Source organism: Hemibagrus wyckioides, linkage group LG21, assembly GCF_019097595.1.
Source record: "Hemibagrus wyckioides isolate EC202008001 linkage group LG21, SWU_Hwy_1.0, whole genome shotgun sequence".
NCBI lineage: Eukaryota > Metazoa > Chordata > Actinopteri > Siluriformes > Bagridae > Hemibagrus > Hemibagrus wyckioides.
In genome coordinates this window covers 20,818,735-20,840,508 of record NC_080730.1, presented here as the reverse complement: position 1 = coordinate 20,840,508, position 21,774 = coordinate 20,818,735, and the positions used below count along the sequence as shown (strand labels likewise).

At 44.1% G+C, this 21,774-nt stretch overlaps 3 protein-coding genes and 1 long non-coding RNA gene across 6 annotated transcripts in view; 2 read left to right on the top strand and 2 right to left on the bottom strand.

The window, feature by feature from the left end:
• The first annotated feature begins 224 nt into the window (after positions 1 to 224).
• Positions 225 to 6,150, top strand: ssu72 (SSU72 homolog, RNA polymerase II CTD phosphatase). The gene is made up of 5 exons (XM_058372970.1): positions 225 to 505; positions 1,496 to 1,639; positions 4,070 to 4,209; positions 4,472 to 4,590; positions 5,272 to 6,150. The coding sequence occupies exons 1-5, from the start codon at positions 426 to 428 to the stop codon at positions 5,371 to 5,373; spliced, it is 585 nt and encodes a 194-aa protein (XP_058228953.1). The 5' UTR covers positions 225 to 425; the 3' UTR covers positions 5,374 to 6,150.
• Positions 5,791 to 7,520, bottom strand: LOC131342266 (uncharacterized). The gene is made up of 2 exons (XR_009203008.1): positions 7,382 to 7,520; positions 5,791 to 7,008 (listed from the first exon to the last, which is right to left on the bottom strand). It is a non-coding gene; the product is annotated as an uncharacterized LOC131342266 (long non-coding RNA).
• Positions 7,521 to 7,614: 94 nt separating this feature from the next.
• On the top strand, positions 7,615 to 15,845 carry tmem240b (transmembrane protein 240b). Of its 3 annotated transcripts, none has more exons than XM_058372973.1 (5): positions 7,615 to 7,749; positions 7,925 to 7,997; positions 10,112 to 10,218; positions 11,373 to 11,575; positions 14,843 to 15,845. In XM_058372973.1, the coding sequence occupies exons 2-5, from the start codon at positions 7,962 to 7,964 to the stop codon at positions 15,001 to 15,003; spliced, it is 507 nt and encodes a 168-aa protein (XP_058228956.1). In that variant the 5' UTR covers positions 7,615 to 7,749; positions 7,925 to 7,961; the 3' UTR covers positions 15,004 to 15,845. The 3 variants fall into 3 exon arrangements, with proteins under 3 accessions (XP_058228956.1, XP_058228957.1, XP_058228958.1); XM_058372974.1 differs by lacking the exon at positions 7,615 to 7,749 and adding an exon at positions 9,731 to 9,812 and having other exon boundaries at positions 7,879 to 7,997; XM_058372975.1 differs by lacking the exons at positions 7,615 to 7,749; positions 7,925 to 7,997 and adding an exon at positions 8,175 to 9,812.
• Positions 15,846 to 15,956: 111 nt separating this feature from the next.
• atad3 (ATPase family AAA domain containing 3) overlaps positions 15,957 to 21,774 on the bottom strand; it is a 6,681-nt gene continuing 863 nt past the window's right edge. The window contains exons 2-16 of the mRNA XM_058372960.1: positions 21,564 to 21,640; positions 21,291 to 21,392; positions 21,119 to 21,178; positions 20,951 to 21,020; positions 20,456 to 20,621; positions 20,119 to 20,188; positions 19,825 to 19,980; positions 19,641 to 19,697; positions 19,365 to 19,490; positions 19,080 to 19,204; positions 18,746 to 18,797; positions 18,595 to 18,665; positions 18,019 to 18,186; positions 17,161 to 17,269; positions 15,957 to 16,928 (exon numbers count right to left, since the gene is read on the bottom strand). Coding sequence (XP_058228943.1) covers positions 16,548 to 16,928; positions 17,161 to 17,269; positions 18,019 to 18,186; positions 18,595 to 18,665; positions 18,746 to 18,797; positions 19,080 to 19,204; positions 19,365 to 19,490; positions 19,641 to 19,697; positions 19,825 to 19,980; positions 20,119 to 20,188; positions 20,456 to 20,621; positions 20,951 to 21,020; positions 21,119 to 21,178; positions 21,291 to 21,392; positions 21,564 to 21,640 — 1,790 coding nt within the window. The 3' untranslated portion in view covers positions 15,957 to 16,547. The remainder of the gene's footprint in view (positions 16,929 to 17,160; positions 17,270 to 18,018; positions 18,187 to 18,594; positions 18,666 to 18,745; positions 18,798 to 19,079; positions 19,205 to 19,364; positions 19,491 to 19,640; positions 19,698 to 19,824; positions 19,981 to 20,118; positions 20,189 to 20,455; positions 20,622 to 20,950; positions 21,021 to 21,118; positions 21,179 to 21,290; positions 21,393 to 21,563; positions 21,641 to 21,774) is intronic.

Below are 21,774 nucleotides of genomic sequence, written 5' to 3'. Positions count from 1 at the left end.
TACATATTCTATTGTATATTAGCTCAAATTGAAATGTATTGTTTTTACATCTGGCGGTGTGGTGTGCTTTTCATGTTTTCGAGCAATATTTAATTTTTATATTTTATTTTTACTACATTTTATAACGTTAATGCAGTAAAAAATAAACGTCACGTTACCAAGCCACGCCCACAAAGCGCAGCAAAAGCCCCGCCCGTCGTAGTGCGTCAGCATTAGCCTCTGCCGGTCCGCCATTTTGTTCCAGATTGTGTTCTAGACAAAACCCGGTGTAGTTGTAACTCTGTGTCGCTGAATGTACTCGTTATAAACGTACATTATTGTCTAGTACAGTTTTTTGAGGGGGGCTATATTCGCGTAAACTAAACTTAAAATCGTTTTAGTTGAAATTTTTGAGTTATTAGTGAAATTTTGACGAGAAGTACAATATGCCAAGCCATCCGCTTCGCGTAGCGGTGGTGTGCTCGAGTAACCAGAACCGCAGCATGGAAGCACACAACATCCTCAGGTAACGTCGAAAAGAGGAAAAGACAAACTTAAATAAAACTACACCGTCACCAGGATGGGAAGGATGACAGTGATGATCACCGGCTGATTGGGGTTTTTGTTTTTTTTGACAAGGCTTTCTGTTTCCTTCTGACTGGTTTTGACAGACGACATTTCCCGAGCAAGGAAAACATCGAAACTGACAGGAAACAATGAATGCGTTTAGAACACTGAATAATACGAACAACTTCTACCAAGTCAATAAACTTAGAGTATTTCTGGGTTTTTTGGTTTTTTAAAAAAATTATTTGGGAGATTTTTTGAGGAAGGATAGCGCTGCTGTGTCATAGAAACCGGAAGCAGATGGAGTTTTCTGTAGGGTTTGGGAGTCGAGCTCCAAAATGAATCGGTTCTTCTGTTCTGTTCAATTGAAAATTAAGAATCGATACTGAGAAAACTGATTCGGCTCAAGGAAAGCAAAAGAATAACCACGTTTATTAAAAAAAGTGAACATCTGAAGGTTTTTGCTGTCTGATAAATAACTCAACACAACACAAACATCAGCAGCCTGGCAGTATTTTACACAGCAGGAGACAATTATTCTGTGGAGTCGATTCATCGGAATCGAATAGTTTTCCGTCGCTCTTCCGGGACTCCTGGTGACCGTTTAAATTCTGACTGCTGGACAGACACCACCACATGTCCGGCTTTTACACTTAAGGCATAGCTGATTTTTTTTTGCTTGTTTTATTTAAAAAGCTAGTCCTGTGTACTAAGAGATTTAACAGGTGATTTAACCTGTGACGTCACACCTCTGGAAAGGTGTTAAATTAACTAATACACACTTTTATTTTCAAGTTAAATCACTATTCTCTTGGGTATCTTTTTTAAATCTAGTTAAAGGTGGGTCAGGTAAGTTGTAATAGAGGAGATTTTTACTGGAGCACATGTTTGTTTGTCTGTTTTAACAGTGTTTTATCCAGCTGTTCACACTTTCTCCATGTTTCTGCAGCAAGCGCGGTTTCGATGTGCGATCTTTCGGCACCGGAAGCCACGTGAAACTCCCAGGACCCACTCCAGACAAGCCTAATGTGTATGACTTCAAAACCACTTACGAACAGATGTACAGCGATCTGGTCCGAAAGGACAAGGAACTGTATCCCACACACACACACACACACACACACACACACACACACACAGTCCCTCCCCTTTTCTAAATGCACTGTAGTAGTTGTGAATATTTGACACATTTTACTCTTTTACCTGAAGATGGCGGATGTTTGTATGCATGAAGAGTTTAGCACCTTTTATTTATTTATTTTTTTTTAACATCCTCAGTGACGGTGGAGATGAGAGGATTGACTGTGGTGAGCGGTGGCATCGATAGTGTGCGATGCTGATACACTCTCACTTCTCCTTCACACACACTCTGATGGACTTGTGTATATAATCCACGTGGAAGACCAGAGTGAAGCAGTAGGGCAGACTGTGAGAGATGTGCGATGAGACGGGCGTTAAACTGTAGGGGAAAACTGCAAATATTTATTATCCTAGCTTCAGAGATTTATTGGAACAGTGTAGAATCTCAGCTCTTATTTTCACTTCTGCAGTCTAATGTGCTGTAAAATATTTCAAGCACTTGAAATGCCTGCATTTTAAGCAATAAATCTGGTGGTAAAATGATGCTGAATTGATTAAGTCACCACATATCTCATGTAGAACTTGGCGGGGGGGAAGGGGGGGGGGTTCCCTGCTGTAATCCCTGACTGGAGACGACTGACCCGTGCTGGACTGGGGCTTAATCATCAGCGCTGGATTAAAACGATGCTTCATGTTTAAAACCTTGAGTCTCCAGCAGAGTGTTAAGACACAACTCTCGCCGGTGGTGTGTCTCCTGATAAAGGGCTCCTGTGTGAGAGTAGGATTAGTGAAGCAGACACACTGGACACTCAGAGTGGGATGTTTATGATGAACCTTCTCTGAGTGGGTTGGGGCAATACTGGGGAGGATACGAGCAAGATTTAACTCTCCAGCAGGGGGCGCTAATACGATCCAATCTAATCCATGTCTGGTTATAGGAGATCTCACTTGATTTTATCAGCTGAAAATACTAGTTCAGTCGTTAGTCAGAAATGAGAAGGTTGCTTCCACATCACACAGTGATTTATGAACAAAATTAGAGCTAAAATTAAAGGTTTCATTTAGACAAGTTGTTTATCAAGTCAGAGTTTTTCGCCTCTTATTAAAGACTTACATGGTCAGTGGATTTTCAGTAAAAGCAGCTGTAGTGTTTAAGCTAATTATTTATCTGCTCAGTGTGTGGAGGGAACATGGACCTGCTGTAACACAGTACAGTTAAAGACTGGCTTCATTTCTGCAGTAATCAGTCTCTGAGCTTTTTACTGAAACGCCCTCAGAGTTTCCACCCGGCTCCTGAGTTCCCTCCGAGCAGAGAGAGTTAGCTGAGTCATGTGTACGATGGAGAGATCTGATCTGAAGGGCAATAGCAATTAAGATTAACAAGTGACATATTGTGCAGTGTTTACACCACTGGTGCATTAATATATTCAGTCCAGAAGCAGCACTAGCTTTCAGAAAGGGCTTTAGTCACACTGGGCGTGGAGATTAAATGGTGTCTGAATATGAAAGAAAAGAAGTGTTTGCAGTGGACTAATGTCTGTCCAAACATAGAGAATTTCATTTTCCACAAATGTAGTCAATTTACCCAAACATGTTCAGTGTGCAGAGTTTGCTCTTTAGTTTTTGATTATAGCTGAAAGGCTAATGTAGTTAACAGTTAGTAGATGATTCTGGCCAGCAGTTTAGCATGTTACACGGTGTGTGTGTGTGTGTGTATAAAACAGCTTTTTGTGGAGGGGATCAGTGTCGCACACAGAATTACTGATGTGATTTCAGATGTAAAACATGACCCAGGTTTATCTGGATGTTTATTTCTAAATGCAGTTTGATGATTTTCAGTGCATGCTGCTGCACACAGATGAACGTTCCAGATATTCCAGGAGCAATGACTCACATAATCACTACTGTGCATGATGATTGCGGTGCAGTGCCTCCGCCAGCAGAGCCGATGTTGTTGAGCTGAAGGGTTTGTCCTGTAGGGGGCGCACGGGTGCCACTGCAGATCTGCTGACCCTGAGTGTGAAGGCCTGGTGATGAGATCTGCGTGGCTGAACCTCCTCATTGTTCAGCTTTTACCCACTCCACACATCCAGATGTATACACTATAATGTGATAAATGCAGTTGTAATGCACATTCCTGACAGAACCACGGGTACCGTGGGACCTGTTAGAGCCCTGAGTGAGTCAGACAGACAGGCTGGATGTTAACACTCATTTCTGATCTCTATTCTCTCTGGTATCAGACATGAACAGGAACAGACTTTGTTCATCACAGCGGCTTGAATACTGATCCATGTGTCATGTAACTCCATGTTAGTTTCTTCTCATTGAACGCCTCGCACATTTTTGGTCGTTGAGTGTGTGTGAGTGAGTGAGTGAGTGTGTGTGTGTGTGAGAGATTTTATCACATGCTTGTTGTGTCCTTGACCCAGCTTATCCTCAGATATACACAGAATGGCATCCTGCACATGCTGGAGCGCAACAAGCGCATCAAGACCAGACCTGAACGCTTCCAGAACTGTAAGGACCAGTTTGACCTGGTGATCACCTGCGAGGAGAGAGTGTACGACCAGGTGCTGGAGGGTGAGACACACACACACACACACACAGCCTTTAGAGATGAATGATGAACTTGGCACTGGTGTTTAGTTTGGCCAGTTCTCTGATGCATTTGCATGTTTTTAGATGTGAGGAACCACAGAACCTGAAGAACTATAAAATATTTGACTAGGAAATTGTCTCCTATGAGAGTGTAGATGTGGCGCAGTCAGCGTTTACACCATTCTACAGTCAAAACTGGTTTGGATTGTAGAGAAGTTCCAAAGTGTGTGTGTGTTCCATGCAGACCTGAATTCCCGTGAACAGGAGACGTTCCAGCCGGTGCACGTCATCAACGTGGACATCCAGGACAATCATGAGGAAGCCACACTCGGAGCTTTCCTCATCTGTGAGCTGTGTCAGTGTGTGAGTGTAACACTGCCGAACCTAAAACACACACACGCAGCCTTTACTCTCTCTCTGTCTCTCTCTCTTGCTGTACCCACCCCCCCTTCTCCCCCTCTCCCTCATATTTCACTTGAGTTTCATTTAGAAAGTGTTATTGGCGCTTGTTGCTGTTGTACAGTCTGGCCAGATCTGGGCTGAGTGTGAGATAAATCAGCTTTATAGACTGCCGTTTATAAATCAGTGTTATTATAAAGCAGAAAAAAGAGAGAAACAGATTACAGCCATCACAATAATGCAACATAATCAATAAGTAAATCATACAGAAAGCGTTTATTTACTGGTTCTGCACAGAGACAAATGCACACATTTTCACAAAGAACAGGAAGTGTGTGTAATTTCCCACCTCTCTTTGAAGAGACACTTATATTTAATATTAATATCACACTTACAATATTACACATTTTACATATTAGATATTAAAGTTCCTGGTGTTTAATGATAACTCTGGTGTGTTACAGAGCGAGTGAGTAGCCGTGTGCATCACAAGTCTCTTAGTGTGTGTTTGTGGAGAGGGAGGAAGATTTTAAGTGTGTGTATTCAATGAGTTCTGATTGATCTCTCTCTCTCTTTGTCTGTCTCTCTCTCCCCCTCCCTCTGTCTGTCTGTCTTTCTTTCTATCTCTCTTTGTCTGTCTCTCAGATTCAGCACACTGATGATATGGAGAATGATATCGATGAGCTGCTGCAGGAGTTTGAGGAGAAAAGCAGCCGTCCGTTCCTTCACACCGTCTGCTTCTACTGATTTCTGTTGCGCATGCACAAGCATACGTGCACATACACAACCCCCCCCCTCAAAACACACACACCCACCCACACCATCCTGAGGCCCAGCTGGACTGGTCACACTCACATCATCATACTGACATCATTCTGATCTCAGAGCTGCACCTGTATTACTACATCTCACACACACACACACATTCTGTTTCATCCCTGATAATGGAGCGCTGTTTCCTGCTCTGAGTCAGACACAGCTCTCTCTCTCTCTTTCCCCACACACACACACACACACACACACACACAGCCTCGCCACATCCATACACACACTCAACCGCAGGTATTAATTTCAGAATGCAGGACAAACCTTTCTTTTTCCTTCTGAGAATTTTTTTTTATTGCTCTAATATGCTGAATAATAATTAATATTCAGGTTGTACAGTTTGGAGAGGATCTGCTGTGTGTGTGTGTGTGTGTGTGTGTGTGTGTGTGTGTGTGTGTAAGCATTGACATGTTTTTACTTGAATACAGATGATGATGATGATGATGATTTATGATTATAATGATGAAGCAGAAAATGAGTTTCAGATGTTATTTCTTTGTGTTTATAGTTATTTAAACATGGAAACTCTTCAGGATCTGATGCTTTCTAAGATCTGTTGTTTCTGTTTTTGCTTTTGTTTTTTGTTTTTTGTAATCTGTACGCGAGTGTGATTGTAAGTCCAGAGTGCCTGAACATTTGTGTAAATAGTACACTTAAAGGAAGAAAAAAAAAAACCCTAATAAACCCAGTGAAATGCAATGAATACGCACCAGTGACTGTGTTACTGTCTTTAACTCACATTTACCAACATCTGGTTTTTATGTTTTTAATGTTTTTGCTCTTCTGCAAACTCACAAAGTTTCCAGACCAAAAAGGTAAACTTCACAAAAGGTAAATACTTTTGAGCAGAGTGATGCTGTAGGCATGTTCTCATCAAAGCAAGGAGTGTGAAGGATTCACTGGCATCAAAAATGGAGCTCATCAGAACCTCACAGTTTACACTTTACAGGTTACCTTTAGAGGTTTACACAGAACCTTTCAGGGTTCTCCCAGAGCCAGGAATGAAGGACCGCTCACAGGACACCGCTTTCTACACCTCTACAGTCTGACTGATTTGGAGTTTTTCGGTTTGGATTCAGAGGAAGGATAAGTTTCAGTATGAGCGTGAACGGCTTCTGAAGCTTGTTTGCTGGAGATTTGAAGTCTTGAGCTTTTCAGCGGTTCTCCAATCCTGTGCCACAGTTTTACTTTTCATTTGTTCAGTTTTTGTTTCTTTCCTGCTGTGTGGCCAAAGGTTTGTGCACCCTGACCATCACACCCATATGTGTGTGTTGTATGTCTCATTCCAGCTTTACTCCCCCTGTTCTAATCAGAGCCACTCTTCTGGAAGGTTCTCCAAAAAGATGTTGGGTCGTGTCTATGGGGATTAGTGGTCATTCAGCTAGAAGAGCATTAGTGAGATCAGACTCTTGTGTGAAGAGGTCTGGAGTTCCAGTTCATCCCAGAGGTGGTCAGTGGGGTTGAGTCAGGATCAGGGCTCTGTGCAGGACACTCCAGTTCTTCTCCTCAAGCCTTCACCACCACACCAGGTCTTCATGGAGTTGCCTTCTGCACAATCTGGGGAAGAATCACACACGTTTGTCTGTATTGTGAATAATCAAATCAGATTAGAAAGCGAAATCCTGCTCTGTTGGAATAAATTGTGCATCAGAGTCTGAGGAGTAATGGAAGCCTGGCTGTGTGTGTGTGTGGTTAAAGTGCACGGCTCTCCTCTGCATCCGTGTCATATGTCCCGTGCTCAGCGTTCCCAATTAAGCTAATGGGGGTTTGCTGTCAGTCTTCTCCAAACAAGGAGAGAGAGAGAGAGAGAGAGAGAGAGAGAGAGAGAGAGAGAGAGAGAGAGAGAGAGAGAGAGAGAGAGAGAGAGAGAGAGAGAGAGAGAGAGAGAGAATTTATACGGAAGCTCAGGTTCATCAAAGCGTTCGCAGACCTTCAATCTCAACATCTAACCAACTTCATCCATCACCGAGGGCCTTGGATTTCCTTGAGGAACGATAATAATGATGATGATGAAGGAGCTGCCCAGACTTTAATGTGAATGACTGCGTGTGCATCCTGTTGGACCAATCGCGGGAAGGGAGGAGGATTCATCCAGCAGCAGCACCGAACCCGTCTATAATGAATTAGGACTGGAAATGGAGCCGGTCGTAATTCGCACGCGCTACATCCGGATGTGATGTGATGTGACGCTTGGTTCGGAGATAATTAAGCACCGCGTCGGTGGTGTTGCGATGCTCTTGCTCTCCTGCTGCTGCTGCTCCTAAATCCGAGCTCTTAATAATAATCTGTTGCCTAGCGGTGAGATCTCCGGGAGCCGCACATGCGTGACACCTGATCGGTAAACGGAAATTCGGTGGCCTCGAGGCTCCGGTAAAGCCTCACGTTTGTTTTTTGTGGTGGTGGTGTTTGTGTGTGCGTGCGTGTGTGTGTGCGTGTGTGTGTGCGTGCGTGTGTGTGTGCGTGTGAGTTGCAGTGGGGAAGTTGTGCCTGATGGACTGTGATGGGAGACGATGATCTTTATGGCCGTCGGCGCTGCTTTGGTGATGGTAAGGAGATCCGCCTCGCGCTCCTCTCAGTTTTTAATGAATGCTTTATTTTGACATTTTCATATATATATATATATATATATATATATATATATATATATATATATATATATATATATATATATATATATAAATTTTTGGTGCAAAATTAAAAGGACGCCAAAATAAGAAGTGAAATGTCCGGTTTGTTCAGTTACAGCTATAATTCGCTGGTGAATTGAAAGCATAATGTTGTGTAACACGTCGGTGTTTATCTGAGTGGTCTTAAGTCTTTCTTTCTTACCTCGTCACCTCATTATCTGGGACAACATGACCACAGATGAGGTGGTCACTGACTGCTAAAGTCAAATGTAAATGCATTGTTTAATGAGACAAGCCAGTGTCTTTAATTATTCACCTGGCCGCTTCACCTCTCATCTGAACGGTAGTGTGAGTATCACATGTTTTACACAAAGTCCACGATTATTCCCAGTGATTCATAAAAAAAATGGTCTTCATGTAGGAGATATTTTTTGACAGGGCTTAAGTAATTAGCACACTCTCCTACTAACTAGTACTCCAAAAATAGTACTCTACTTAGACTCGTAACTAGGGTAACGCTAGACCTGGTCTCGTGCTGCACGCGCGTGCTGTATAGTATGGCAGTTTACAGTGCACTTGAATAGTTGATTAGTTGTGGATTAAACAACATTTAACACGCTGAACTTTCCGTCAGGTCATTTCTATTCGCATTAATGCCTTAAATTTGCTGATTGAACAAACACTTTAATAAAGTTTAAACACTTTAAAAAGTAACTCACTTTAGTTGAGTTTTCGAGTTCAGAAACCCGCCTCGCGCACTGACCGTTAAAATTTAAACTCCTGAGGGGAGATAAGCACGCTGAGGTGAGTTAGCGTAGTTTATTATTATTATTATTATTATTATTATTGTTGTTGTTGTTGTTGTTGTTGTTGTTGTTGTTACGCACTGGAGTATTGTTCACCTAGAGTTGTTTGGGGTATATATATATATTCCTTTACAGAAATTCAGTATATTTTACTACATGTTTCTTTACCAAACTTTATTTTAAGTTGAAACTCTATGGTCAGGATTTTACCAATATATAGAAGTGTGTGATTAATATTTGTTAAACCACATCAGCAATATTTTACTGTAACGCTTTATACTAATTATTATGTATTATTATGAAATCAGTGAGATTATGATGCAGGCTGTGATTTATTATGATTGATATAACTTACATTCTGTTTTGTGAGGCAATAGTCACATAAGTGAATAATATTTACATATTTTGAAAGCATCTTGAATCACGTTGATCTGCAGTTCAGTCATGGACACTTAAACGTCTGAGAAGTTTAGCTAGCTCTGGTCAGAAAAAGGAAAAACCGGCACATTTTATCATCCTGAGCTTCAACATTCAGTGTGTCTTTTCCATTTCTATTTATTAATCTATATGAGGTTAATACGGACCTGGCAAACTTCAGACGAACCCACGGCGCGTGACCGATCCGGGGGGTGTAGTGAAGTCCATCTTGTGGTCCGTTAGCGTCAGGACTCGTCTGTGTCCAGCGAGGGGTTTATCGTGACTGATGTCCCGTTTGTGTCCCGTGTCATGTTGTCTGATATTCACATTTTAATAAAAACACAGCTTCAATATGTATTAATTAGCACACCAGTATTGGACCTGAGTGATGTTTACTTCATAACCTTCTCCTACACGTGGCATTTCCAGTGAAATAATCATGTGTTTATCACGTGGAGAGCTCGGACAAGACGCTGCTGTTCCTACACGTGGGATTGGGACGTCGATTTAGGTTGGGACGCGTAATCATTTATTCTGTAAATGACTTTGCGTGTATGAAAAGTAAATGATTGCAGTATGAAAATGAAAAGATTTATAAAAGTGTATCCATAGAGCTGGATCCTAATTATGAGGATATGTAGAATTTGTCTTTAAAACATGCTAATAACTTTATCTTCAGTATCTGTGTAGTTATTTAAGCCCCGCTGTGTGCAGTGTTCCACATAGACAAGAGGGCAAAGTGTGACATCTGAGCTATAAAACGTCTGTGGGTATTTTGTTCCTTGCTCATGTTGTGTGGTTGTTTTGCAGGTGATAGCGCGCTGTGTGGACATGAACGCGCTGCTCGATCGCTTCCACAACTACATCCTTCCCCATGTGCGAGGGCCGGAGCGGGTGTGTCACTGCACCTGTGGCAGGTAAAATAAAAAAGCGACCGATTTGTTCGGGCTTGTGCTCGCTACCTTAGTACCCGATGGACCGCGAGAACTTCTTCTAAATCAAGTCTCCACAAGGGGGCGCTCTAATCCAAGTAGCTTGTGCTTTAGAAAGGAAAGAATTTTGAACCAGGCTTTTTGTGTAGTTCAGCACATGAGCCATCTGTAGATCTCCACACACACTGCTCGCTCAGGTGTGTTCAGAGCTGTTCCAGAGTAAACCTGCCGAGTGCCTGAGGAGCAGACTGAGAACCGGCGTTTAGCTCGTGGTTGACAAATCAGCAGCAGTGCCATGTCGCCCGTTCCTGCTGTTTGTAACCGAGGCTTTAACCGCAGCAGGAGTGAGATCCAGGGTACACAGCCTGCGGTGTGTTGTGGCATTTTAAGCAGAGAGAGAAGCGTTTCACTCCCACACACGTCTCTCTGCTGGCGGACTAATCCCTGCCTGATGTGTGGTTCAGGGGAGAAAGCAGGAGTGTGTGGGAGTGTGAAGCTGTTACTAACTATAACGCCTTAAAGATCTGAGTATTGTTTGAACAGGAGGCCATGACATAGGCATCATAAATAAACCTGGGTCCACTCCTGCTCCTTGTCTCTCATATTTACTGCTGATAAATCCTGTAGCGCTCATTTACCGCAGTACGCAGCACTCAGCTCGGTGACTGTACTTTAGGCCTTATTAACTCTTTATACACTTTACTGTGGAGCACTGAGCGTGAGGCGTGTCCAGGCTGGAGTGGGACACTCACTCATACAGGTGGTCAGATTTCAGACTTACAGATGAACCGAATTGCTTATTTGTTTATATTTTGGGAAATAGAACCAACCATATTTTATTAGAAAATATTGTGGGTGGGTACAAACAGAAACCTCTGCAGGATACAGATTTATATTTAAAAAAGATTGTGGCTGTGAAAACAGAGAAGTCTAAAGGTTCTTCTTCTTATAGGCATCATAAAAAAAAAAAAAAAAATTTAATTTTTCTTCCTTCGTAATTATATTACTTTCCTAACCTATAATCAGGGTCACTGTTTCTTTCTTTCTCAACATCTCTTGACTATTTTTCTCCTCTGGTGTCTTTTGTATGGCTTGTATCCCCCTCAGTCCTGTACTTGTGCCCTGCTCCTCTCCTGCAGACACCGGGTGCAGTACGTCATCCCGTACGAGGGTTCAAGCTCGCCGGATCGGGACCTTCCAGCAGGGGGCAGCAGTGTGACTAAGCAGGAGGTGGACCTGGTTCTTGGGCTGCTGCTGGGCTTCTGTATCAGCTGGGTTCTGCTCTGGCTGGACAGGACCCTGCACCGGGTTCTGCTGGCTTGGAGAACCCACCCACAGAAAGGTGAGGTCAGAGACAAAATATGTAAGGTTCAGCTGCAGAAAATCCCCAGCTGAAATGTGATGTGTGTGTGAAAGGGTCACTGAAGTCCACTGTCATGCGTGGTGGTGATGCCTGTACGTCCACAGACACATTTAGGATAATAATTTTCTTAGGAGAGAAAATGCTAAGGCTCAAAGCATGTCTTTCAGTTTCCCCGGTTATCTTTCAGTAGCTATATGGTTCATGATAGTAGTGGAGTAGAATTTGTGTCATGTCTCTCATCTCCACCACTGTCCTCTTTTCCTCTTGGTCTCTCATCTCACCCATCAGCCTCGGCGTCCGTAAAATCCCTCAGTTTGTCCACTAACATTACGGATGAGATACGTCAGGGCTGCAGCACTGTCTCATCCTGTCAGCTTCTCATCCCTCTGTCTTCTTTTCCTTCATCAATCCTTTCATCCCTCTCTTCATGAACTCGCCGCAGGAGAGCAGGTCAGCCTCAGCGGCACGTGGGTTCTCTGACACACTTCCACCTCATGAATGATCATCAGCATGTTTATGCTCCCAATAAAATACTAAAAAGTGTGTGAGGATACTTTGTGGTTAAAAAAAAGCATTGTATAACTCATATAACTGTGACTTTTTGACTTAACCAGCTAAAGAGCTTATTTGGGTTGATTATTATTTTTAACTTTGCTGACTAGCACTTTGTTCTGGCTAGCATGAAGAATGTCCTCACTCCATTCAGATGGAATAAGATTTGGGGACTGGTCCGTTACTGGAGGACGACTGTAGTAATTATAATTACTGATTAGAATATACCATTAGTAGACTGTGAATAACTATGATTACATCCTTTAAAACCAGTTTAATAAATTATAAATTAAACTCAGACTCTGTTTCAGTTTTGTTTATGGAAGATGATGGAATATATATACACTATACTGGCAAAAGGACACCCCTCCAAATAGTTGAATTCAGGTGTTGGGCTCAGCCATTTAGTTCCAGTGAAAGGAACACTTAATGCTTCAGCATACTAAGACATTTTGGACAATTTCATGCTCTTTGTGGGAACAGTTTGGGGATGACCCCTTCCTGTTCCAACATGACTGCACACCAGTGACCAAAGCAAGGTCCATAAACACATGGATGAGTGAGTTTGGTGTGGAGGAACTTGACTGGCCTGAACAGAGTCCTGACCTCAACCCCATAGAACACCTTTGGGATGAATTAGAGTGGAGACTGTGAGCCAGACCTTCTCATCCAACATCAGTGCCTGACCTCACAAATGTGCTTCTGGAAGAACGGTCAAAAATTCCCATAAACACACTCCTAAACCTTGTGGAAAGCCTTCCCAGAAGAGTTGAAGCTGTTATAGCTGTAAAGGGCGGGACAACTCCATATTACATTCATGTGCATGGAAAGGCAGATGTCCCAGGTTTGTTCTGGCTCACAGACATCCCAAAGGTGTTCTATGGGGTCAGAGTTCGTGCACTGGTCATGTTGGAAGAGGAGGGGGTCATCCCCAAACTGTTCACACAAAGAGCATGAAATTGTCCAAATTGTTTTGGTATGCTGAAGCATTAAGAGTTCCTTTCACTGGAACTAAGGAGCCAAGCCTAACCCCTGAATTCAATGATTTGGAGGGGTGTCCCAAAACTTTTGCCAAAATAGTGTATATACACTATATTGCCAAAAGTATTCGCTCACCTGCCTTGACTCGCATATGAACTTAAGTGACATCCCATTCCTAATCCATAGGGTTCAGTATGACGTCGGTCCACCCTTTGCAGCTATAACAGCTTCAACTCTTCTGGGAAGGCTGTCCACAAGGTTTAGGAGTGTGTTTATGGGAATTTTTGACCATTCTTCCAGAAGCGCATTTGTGAGGTCACACACTGATGTTGGACGAGAAGACCTGGCTCTCAGTCTCCGCTCTAATTCATCCCAAAGGTGTTCTGTCGGGTTGAGGTCAGGACTCTGTGGAGGCCAGTCAAGTTCATCCACACCAGACTCTGTCATCCATGTCTTTATGGACCTTGCTTTGGTCACTGGTGCACAGTCATGTTGGAAGAGGAAGGGGCCAGCTCCAAACTGTTCCCACAAAGTTGGGAGCATGGAATTGTCCAAAATGTCTTGGTATGCTGAAGCATTCAGAGTTCCTTTCACTGGAACTAAGGGGCCAAGCCCAGCTCCTGAAAAACAACCCCACACCATAATCCCCCCTCCACCAAACTTTACACTTGGCACAATGCAGTCAGACAAGTACCGTTCTCCTGGCAACCGCCAAACCCAGACTCGTCCATCAGATTGCCAGATGGAGAAGCGCGATTCGTCACTCCAGAGAACGCGTCTCCACTGCTCTAGAGTCCAGTGGCGGCGTGCTTTACACCACTGCATCCGACGCTTTGCATTGCACTTGGTGATGTATGGCTTGGATGCAGCTGCTCGGCCATGGAAACCCATTCCATGAAGCTCTCTGCGCACTGTTCTTGAGCTCATCTGAAGGCCACATGAAGTTTGGAGGTCTGTAGCGATGGACTCTGCAGAAAGTTGGCGACCTCTTCGCACTATGTGCCTCAGCATCCGCTGACCCCGCTCCGTCAGTTTACGTGGCCTACCACTTCGTGGCTGAGTTGCTGTCGTTCCCAAACACTTCCACGTTCTTATAATACAGCTGACAGTTGACTGTGGAATATTTAGGAGCGAGGAAATTTCACGACTGGATTTGTTGCACAGGTGGCATCCTATCACAGTTCCACGCTGGAATTCACTGAGCTCCTGAGAGCGACCCATTCTTTCACAAATGTTTGTAAAAACAGTCTGCATGCCTAGGTGCTTGATTTTATACACCTGTGGCCATGGAAGTGATTGGAACACCTGATTCTGATTATTTGGATGGGTGAGCGAATACTTTTGGCAATATAGTGTATAAATGTAGCTAAAACCATCTGAATGACCTCAGAGTTAAACTGGATATTTTCTTTAAGAATAGCAAAAATCTCAGGGTTTCAGAACCATGAATGTACGCAAAAACAACAATAGGCCCCTGTGCTGGTCCTGCAGAACCCCCGAGCTGAATGGTGTGTGTTATTTTCCTCAAACACACGTAACTGGACCTTCTCTTGTGAAATACGAATGGTTGAGAATGATCGAGAGTCGAGGAATGTTATTTCCACTCTGTATTCATGTGAAAATGATTAGGGTTGAAGTTTGTGATGGGTTTCATCTCTGAAGCTCATCCACTTATCTGCACCACACACACTAACACCCCCTGTCTCTGTGCAGACGTGTGGAGGTCGTGGAAGTGGGTGACGAGAATGTGTAACGTCCAGGAGCTCCGCAGGCGGCTGCAGCAGCGCAGGAACAACAGCGGAGGGGATAACAACGTGGTACACGTCAAACACAAACACTACCACAACGGGCACCTGAGCCCACGCAGACTCTAATTTACTTACACACACACACACACACTCGGTAGTGGACATCTGGTCCTAGAAAGACTTTAACAATGGTCTCAAAGCAGCTCTCTCTCTCTCTCTCACACACACACACACACACACTAATTGATGCTTCCCCTGAACTCACACTGACCTGTTTCTCCAAGGATGTGACTGTATTTAGTGCACAGCAGGACTGAAGTCACTGGACTTTGTGTTTTTTTTATAAATGTGTCCACGAAGGTCCCACGCAGGGATCGGACCCGACTTGCACTTTCTTTCCTGCCTGAGGTATTCCATTTTTTGATGATTAGACATTTATTTTGCTTGCCGATTGCTTGTTTTTACGAGTTTTTGTGCGGACGTGCTAGTTTTGTACAGTGCCCGGGGTCAACATACGGACATTACATATGCATTTGCATTTTTTAGGGGCTGATTTTTTTGTGTATCAGGGATAAGTTTTTGTGTCTATTTTAGAGGAAAAAAAAACAGCATGCCCACACAACTTTAGTACTGTGGTGCAGTTTTATTTGTAATGTGGGGTGTGTGGGGGCAGGGTGGGGGGTATATTTTTGTGCATCAGCATGGGCGGGGTAGATCTGTGGCTGTAAATGGATTTGTGGTATATGGACACGGAGACAGACGTCTAACGAGTCCCGTTTGTATTTTTTAGTAAAAGTTTGTGGTGTTGTGGGATAATAATAATGTCTGCATCTTCAGCGCTGTTAAAGGATGACACTAGTGTAAGCTGTGGGGAGCGAGGACACTCTCCTCCTCCTCCTCTTCCTCTTCAAACGTTCTTGTGCAGATGTATGTGCGTGTTCGATTAAACGGCGAAGTCAAACTGTGAACTCGCTCGTCTCTCTCTATCACTCCAGACTCATCACGCACTTCACACAGTTCATTCACCTTCACGCCGTTTGGTCTTAACGCACAAAAATTCACCAATGCACACCATTTTTTATGAAATCTGGATTACTTTATCTTATCAGTTGTAAAACATTATCCAATGTTAGACACATCTTCCTTCCAGGCTTCAGTGTTATTTAACACAACTCACATGGAAACATTTTACACAGGCTCGTTACACATTCAACACATCAGACATTAATTAGAACATTATGACGTGATTTTTTTCCATTCATACTTTAATTCCGTTATCTGTTCCTCATTAATCACCCTGACACACACACACACACACACACACACACACCGTCCACAATGACTCCCTATTTTTTTTACGTCTGAAGTGTAAAAAGCTTCTCTGCTGTGTGTTCCTGTACTCTGTGAGCTGGGATTTGGGACGCAGAACATGAGATCTGGAGGATCGGTTTCTCTCCGACAGTGTTGTACACTTCACACAGGGAGCCATTGTGGACACACACACACACACACACACACAGGGTAACACAGATGTTTTCGTGTAACGGATATCCGCACAGATACACTGAGCTTTGTCTCCTAACTAAACAGAAATGCTGCCCGGCCTCAGCAGGGGATCTAGCTTTCACAACGCTCAGTACATCTGACCCAGGATCAGCTCTTGATGAAACTTATACCGGTGTGCCGTCTTTAGTCGGGACGTCTTTCTGTTCTGTGTGTCTAAGCCCCCCCTCCCCTTCCAATGGAACAGTCCCTTTTTCTGCAGCACTACTACCCCCCTCCTCTGCTGCTGGAATGGTAGAGTCCAGAGCCCCCTTTAAGGGACACAGAACATCTTGTGCCTGTGGGGCTGAACCTGGAGGCAGGATGAAGCCCATTTTGGCATCTTTGCCCCCCCGGTGATCTGCGGAAGCAACGCGGCCCTCGTTATCCAGAGCGCCGTCCCCGTGCAGCCAGTCCATCTTCTGCATGTGCTGCCGGACAGCGTCGTCCACACGGGCATCGATCATGGCCTCGGTCAGAACACCGTCCTCAGAGGAGTACGCAGCAGCCTGGGAGAGAGATGGAGACATGACATGTTACTGCCCTCTGCTGGTGATTACTCACACACACACTCATACACACTCTCACACACACACACAGTCTGAAAGGACTGCTGTCCTACTTTTAGGTTATTTTGAGAAAAACACCATTAGCATCAGGAACACAAGATGTTTGAGGTGTCACTTTAATAAATGGTTGTTATCAGAGTGAGAAATGAATGTGACAGGTGTGGTTCCTCACCTGCCAGGCCACACCCAGTTTGGAAATCTCTCGACCCGACATGCCCTCTGTGCGCTTGGCGATCTCCGAACACTTCACTCCGTAGTCGAACTGCGCCAGCTTCAGCCGCCTGCAACAGGAACGCAGAGACGTCTCAACCAACAGGTGACTTGAGAGGTTTAAGTCATGTTAGTAACCTGAGCGTTATAAAAATTTATGAAGACGGTGTAAACATGCGCACACACACACTAATGACCTCCCTCTTCCCAGACACATCCATGTGCTCTCAGCCAGATGACAGACTAAAGAACACTGGTGTCTGCAAACATGGCCTGAGAGTAACTTTCTGTGGTTCAGTCTGTACTCAGACCTTATTAAAACTTCCTTTAGTAGGTTTTAGAGTTTAGTCCTTCAGGTTTTATCATGAACGTCCTCGACCTGATAAACCTACTCCTCCTTTACTTCTCACTGTTATTAATGAGCTCTCCAAACTTCCTGACACACTTTCCAGTTATCGCCCCACTCTTGCTCTCTACAGCGCCTTATTTTCTGTTAGAAACAAACAACAAAAGCTAAAAGCCATCTCATGCAGGACCGTGTCCTTGGACTTTAACTGATACACACCTGTACTGTACAGACGAGCTTGTCTTCAGCTGAATAGGAACTCATGCTCATATTTTCTCCCTTACGTTTTACTTACAGCTTAAAATGCAGACTTTAAATACATCACATTCTTCACACACAGACCAGGAACAAGCGCCAGTGCTTAGTTATTGTCTCAGTGGGGTGTGTGTGTGTGTCTAGGTTCCAAAAGAACCTAGAAGAATTCTGTTTAGTTAAAGGGTTTGGATGTAAATAGACAAACAGGCATCCACTCACTGTCTCCCCCCGGTGGCCGGCTCCAGGACGTATCGGTCAAAGTAAAGCCTGACCAGTCTCTCTCTCTCCTCAAGGCCAGGAAGAGCGAAGTTTACAATCTCATCAATACGGTCATTAATGGCCCAATCGAACTGCTCGGGCTGGTTACTGGCCAAAACCAGCATAAACCTGCAAAACACACAAATCCAAAAAACATCATTCATTTCTACAGTTTATATAATCCTCACTTCACTCAGTCAGGATGTAGAACAGAGGAGAAGTTTAACACTGTGATGATGGAATGACCACAGTGTCTAAAAGGAGCAGACGAGCTGAAATGTGTTTAGTGTGTTCAACATCTCTGAGGACAAACCACTGTAGTCTTTTTCTCTCTCTCTCTCTCTCTCTCTCACACACACACACACACACACACACGTCACTATGCTAAACTTGTTAGCTCTTAGCTGACTAATTACATTAACTTTGTGGTTTTGTTTTTCTGCTCTGAAATCCAATGTGTAATGTGATGCGTGTTATCAAGCTGCACTGTAGGGTGTGTGTGTGTGTGTGTGTGTGTGTGTGTGTAGGTGAACACACTTGTTGCTCTGCTCTCCGGTTCGGTACAGGAAGGCGTTCAGCGTGGCTCGCAGGTCTTCACTGATCTTCTCCTGAAAGCCAGAGAACAGGTGTTGAGTCACACAGACACACTGTAAAGACCTGAACACACACCACACACTCCCACACTCACAGTGGATCTCTTGCGCAGGAAAGCGTCGGCTTCGTCCACGAACAGCAGCAGGCTGGAGGGAAGAGAAATAATGATGAAGGTCTGAAGTGAACTCTGCTCTCCTTAAATCCACAACACTACAGATTCTGTCCTCATTAATATAGAGATTAATACAGTTCATCGACCCATTTTTACACCCAGGGTTCACACTGCTCTGTGTGTGTGTGTGTGTGTGTGTGTCAGTGTACAGCACCTGGCTGTAGTCACTGTGGATTAGTTTCCATGTTTATGGGACATTTATTGCTGTACAGGATGTGTGGAGTAGAGAGTAATGCCACTCTGAGAAGGTTCTTACCCTCGACGGCTGGTGCTGGCCCAATCAAACACTTTGTGCATGGCAGTTACACCTTCCCGCCCCATGGGGGCCACATCTCCTCCGGTCATGATGGCGTAGTCCATCCCAGAATGCATTGCCAGTTTCTGTTCCAAGCATAGCAGCAACAAAACCGAGAACATGGTAAAAAAAAAATACTGAGATAAATAAAGGATTAGATTTATGTTTGTTCTTAACTTAATAAACATTACAAGATACAGTTTCCCCTGTGTGTATCTGTGTGTGTGTGTGTGTGTGTGTGTGTACCTTGGCAAACAGTGTTTTCCCTGTCCCGGGAGGTCCGTACATCAGGATGTTCCTGTAGAGCCCTCGGTTCTGGCGGGTATTCCGGGTCGCGATGGCAATATCACGGACACGTTCCTCTAGCGTTGGCTGTGGAGAAAGACACACACCGGTCACTTTCTCAGGTTATTACAGAAATCCCATCACTTCCACTGACGTCATGTCATGTTCTTAAACCTCAAAGAGGTGTTACTTAGGAGAGTGACGTGTATCAGACCAAGAAACAGATCCAATACTCACACTGAGAACTACTCCTTCCAGAGCATCCTGAGGCTTACTCATCAACCTCCTGCTGGTCTGAGAGAGAGAGAGAGAGAGAGGGAGAGAGAGAGAGAGAGAGAGAGACAGAGAGAGACACATTAACTTTCCTGAAACAGAGAGTTGAGAGTGGACATTAAGAGACTGTGTGTATTTCGGCTGTTACCTTGACCGGGTGTTTCATGGCCTCCATCACGGTGATGCGCGACGTCTCTCTCACCAGAGAAGGCTTCCCGAGTCGAGCCTCGATGTATCTCCCCGCCACTCCTGTAGCGTTCCTCGCTGAGTAAACGCCCACAGCCAGCAGAGTCAGTCCTGCCACCTAGTGGTATGGAGGAGACAGCACAGGGTAAACACACCTAATAACAGTAAGATTACACATGGGTGTGTGTGTGTGTGTGTCTGTGTCTGTGTGTGTGTGTGTGTGTCTGTGTCTGTGTGTGTGTGTATACACACTTACTGTAGCAGTCACTTTGTCCCAGTCTGAGATGAAAGCCCTGAAACCCTCCCCAAACACAGCACCAGCAGTTCTGCAACAGAAGACCATTACACATCCAACAGTAAGCTTGTGTGTATGTGTATGTGTGTGTGTGTGTGTGTGTGTGTGTGTGTGTGTGTGTGTGAACATTTTCCATACAGCACTGAGGATTAATTTCAGACTGTGTTTGGTGGATTGCTGTTTTCCAATCTGCAATATTTAATCACTGAAACACCTCAAACATGATCAAATGATATTATCTGATGTAAGAGTGTGTGTGTGTGTGTGTGTGTGTGTGAGAGAGTGTGTGTGTGTGTACCTTATGCTCTCCAGTACAGTCTGCCTGTGTTCAGCAGCTTTAAGGCGGATCTGTTCTCTGATGATGTCGGCGTTCTCTCTCTCCACCCGGCCGCGAGCTTTAGCCTCCGCCTCGATCCGCAGCATCTCGTTCTTATGCCTCAACTCCATCTCGTGCTCAATGGTGGCTACACACACACACACACACACACACACACATTATATATATGCAGCTATATATATATATATATATATATATATATATATATATATATATATATATATATATATATATATATATATATATATATATATATATATATATATATATATATACACATACACACAAAATACACCCCACTTTCCACCTCTCACCCCATGTAGAGTAGGGAGTGAATGATCCACTGAATGAGTGATAGACTGAATAAATATGAGTGTGTAACACAGTGAGGGAATGTGTGTGTGTGTGTGTGTGTGTGTGTGTGTGTGTGTGTGCAACACAGTGAGGGACTCGTACCTTTCCTCATGGCCTCTTGTTTCTGTACAGACTCCTCCTGTCTGCGCAGGTTTTCCTCATTTATAGCTTGCTGAAGGACAAAAGGGTTTTTTTATTATGTAAAATAGCTATAATGTGTGTGAGAGACAGTGACAGTGTTCAGAAAGCTGTGTGTGTGTGTGTCAGTACCTGCTGTCGGAGCTGATCCTCATATCGCTGTCGAGCCAGTTTGTCCTGGTACTGAGCTCTCTGTGAGAGAAAAAAAATATGTTCACACACACACACACTTATACACACACACACACCCCCTCTACATCTGTGCACTACTCAGGGATTGTTATGGAGCCTGGCCCTTTCTCACCGCTTGATTCTGTTTGGTTTCTTCACTCAGAGTCTTCCTCCTCTCCTCTGCCTGGATACGGATCTGATCCCCCTTCAGCTGCTCCACTGCTGCCTCGTACTCCTGATCTCACACACACACACACACCCCATCATAATTATGTTTCCACGTCATGGGCAGTTTTCAGTACTCTTCCATGTCTTAAGTCATAATGATGATTTAAAAAAGTTCTCATATAATTAGGAAGAAGGCGGCATGGCATGTGCAGGAGCTCCAGCAGGACATGAACTCTACCTTCATCTTGCTCTGATATTCCATCTGCTGTGTCTGCTCCTGCATTCGCGACAGATCCAGCGCCTCCTTGGCATGGCCTGCGGGTCAAAACACAAACAGCCTGCGGTCATTTCCATGTTTTTCATCTCGCTTTCTGTCTCAGCGTTTACACTGTTGGACTGAGGAGCAGACAGAAACATGATTGCACATGTCCTAAACTTTTATTACTCTA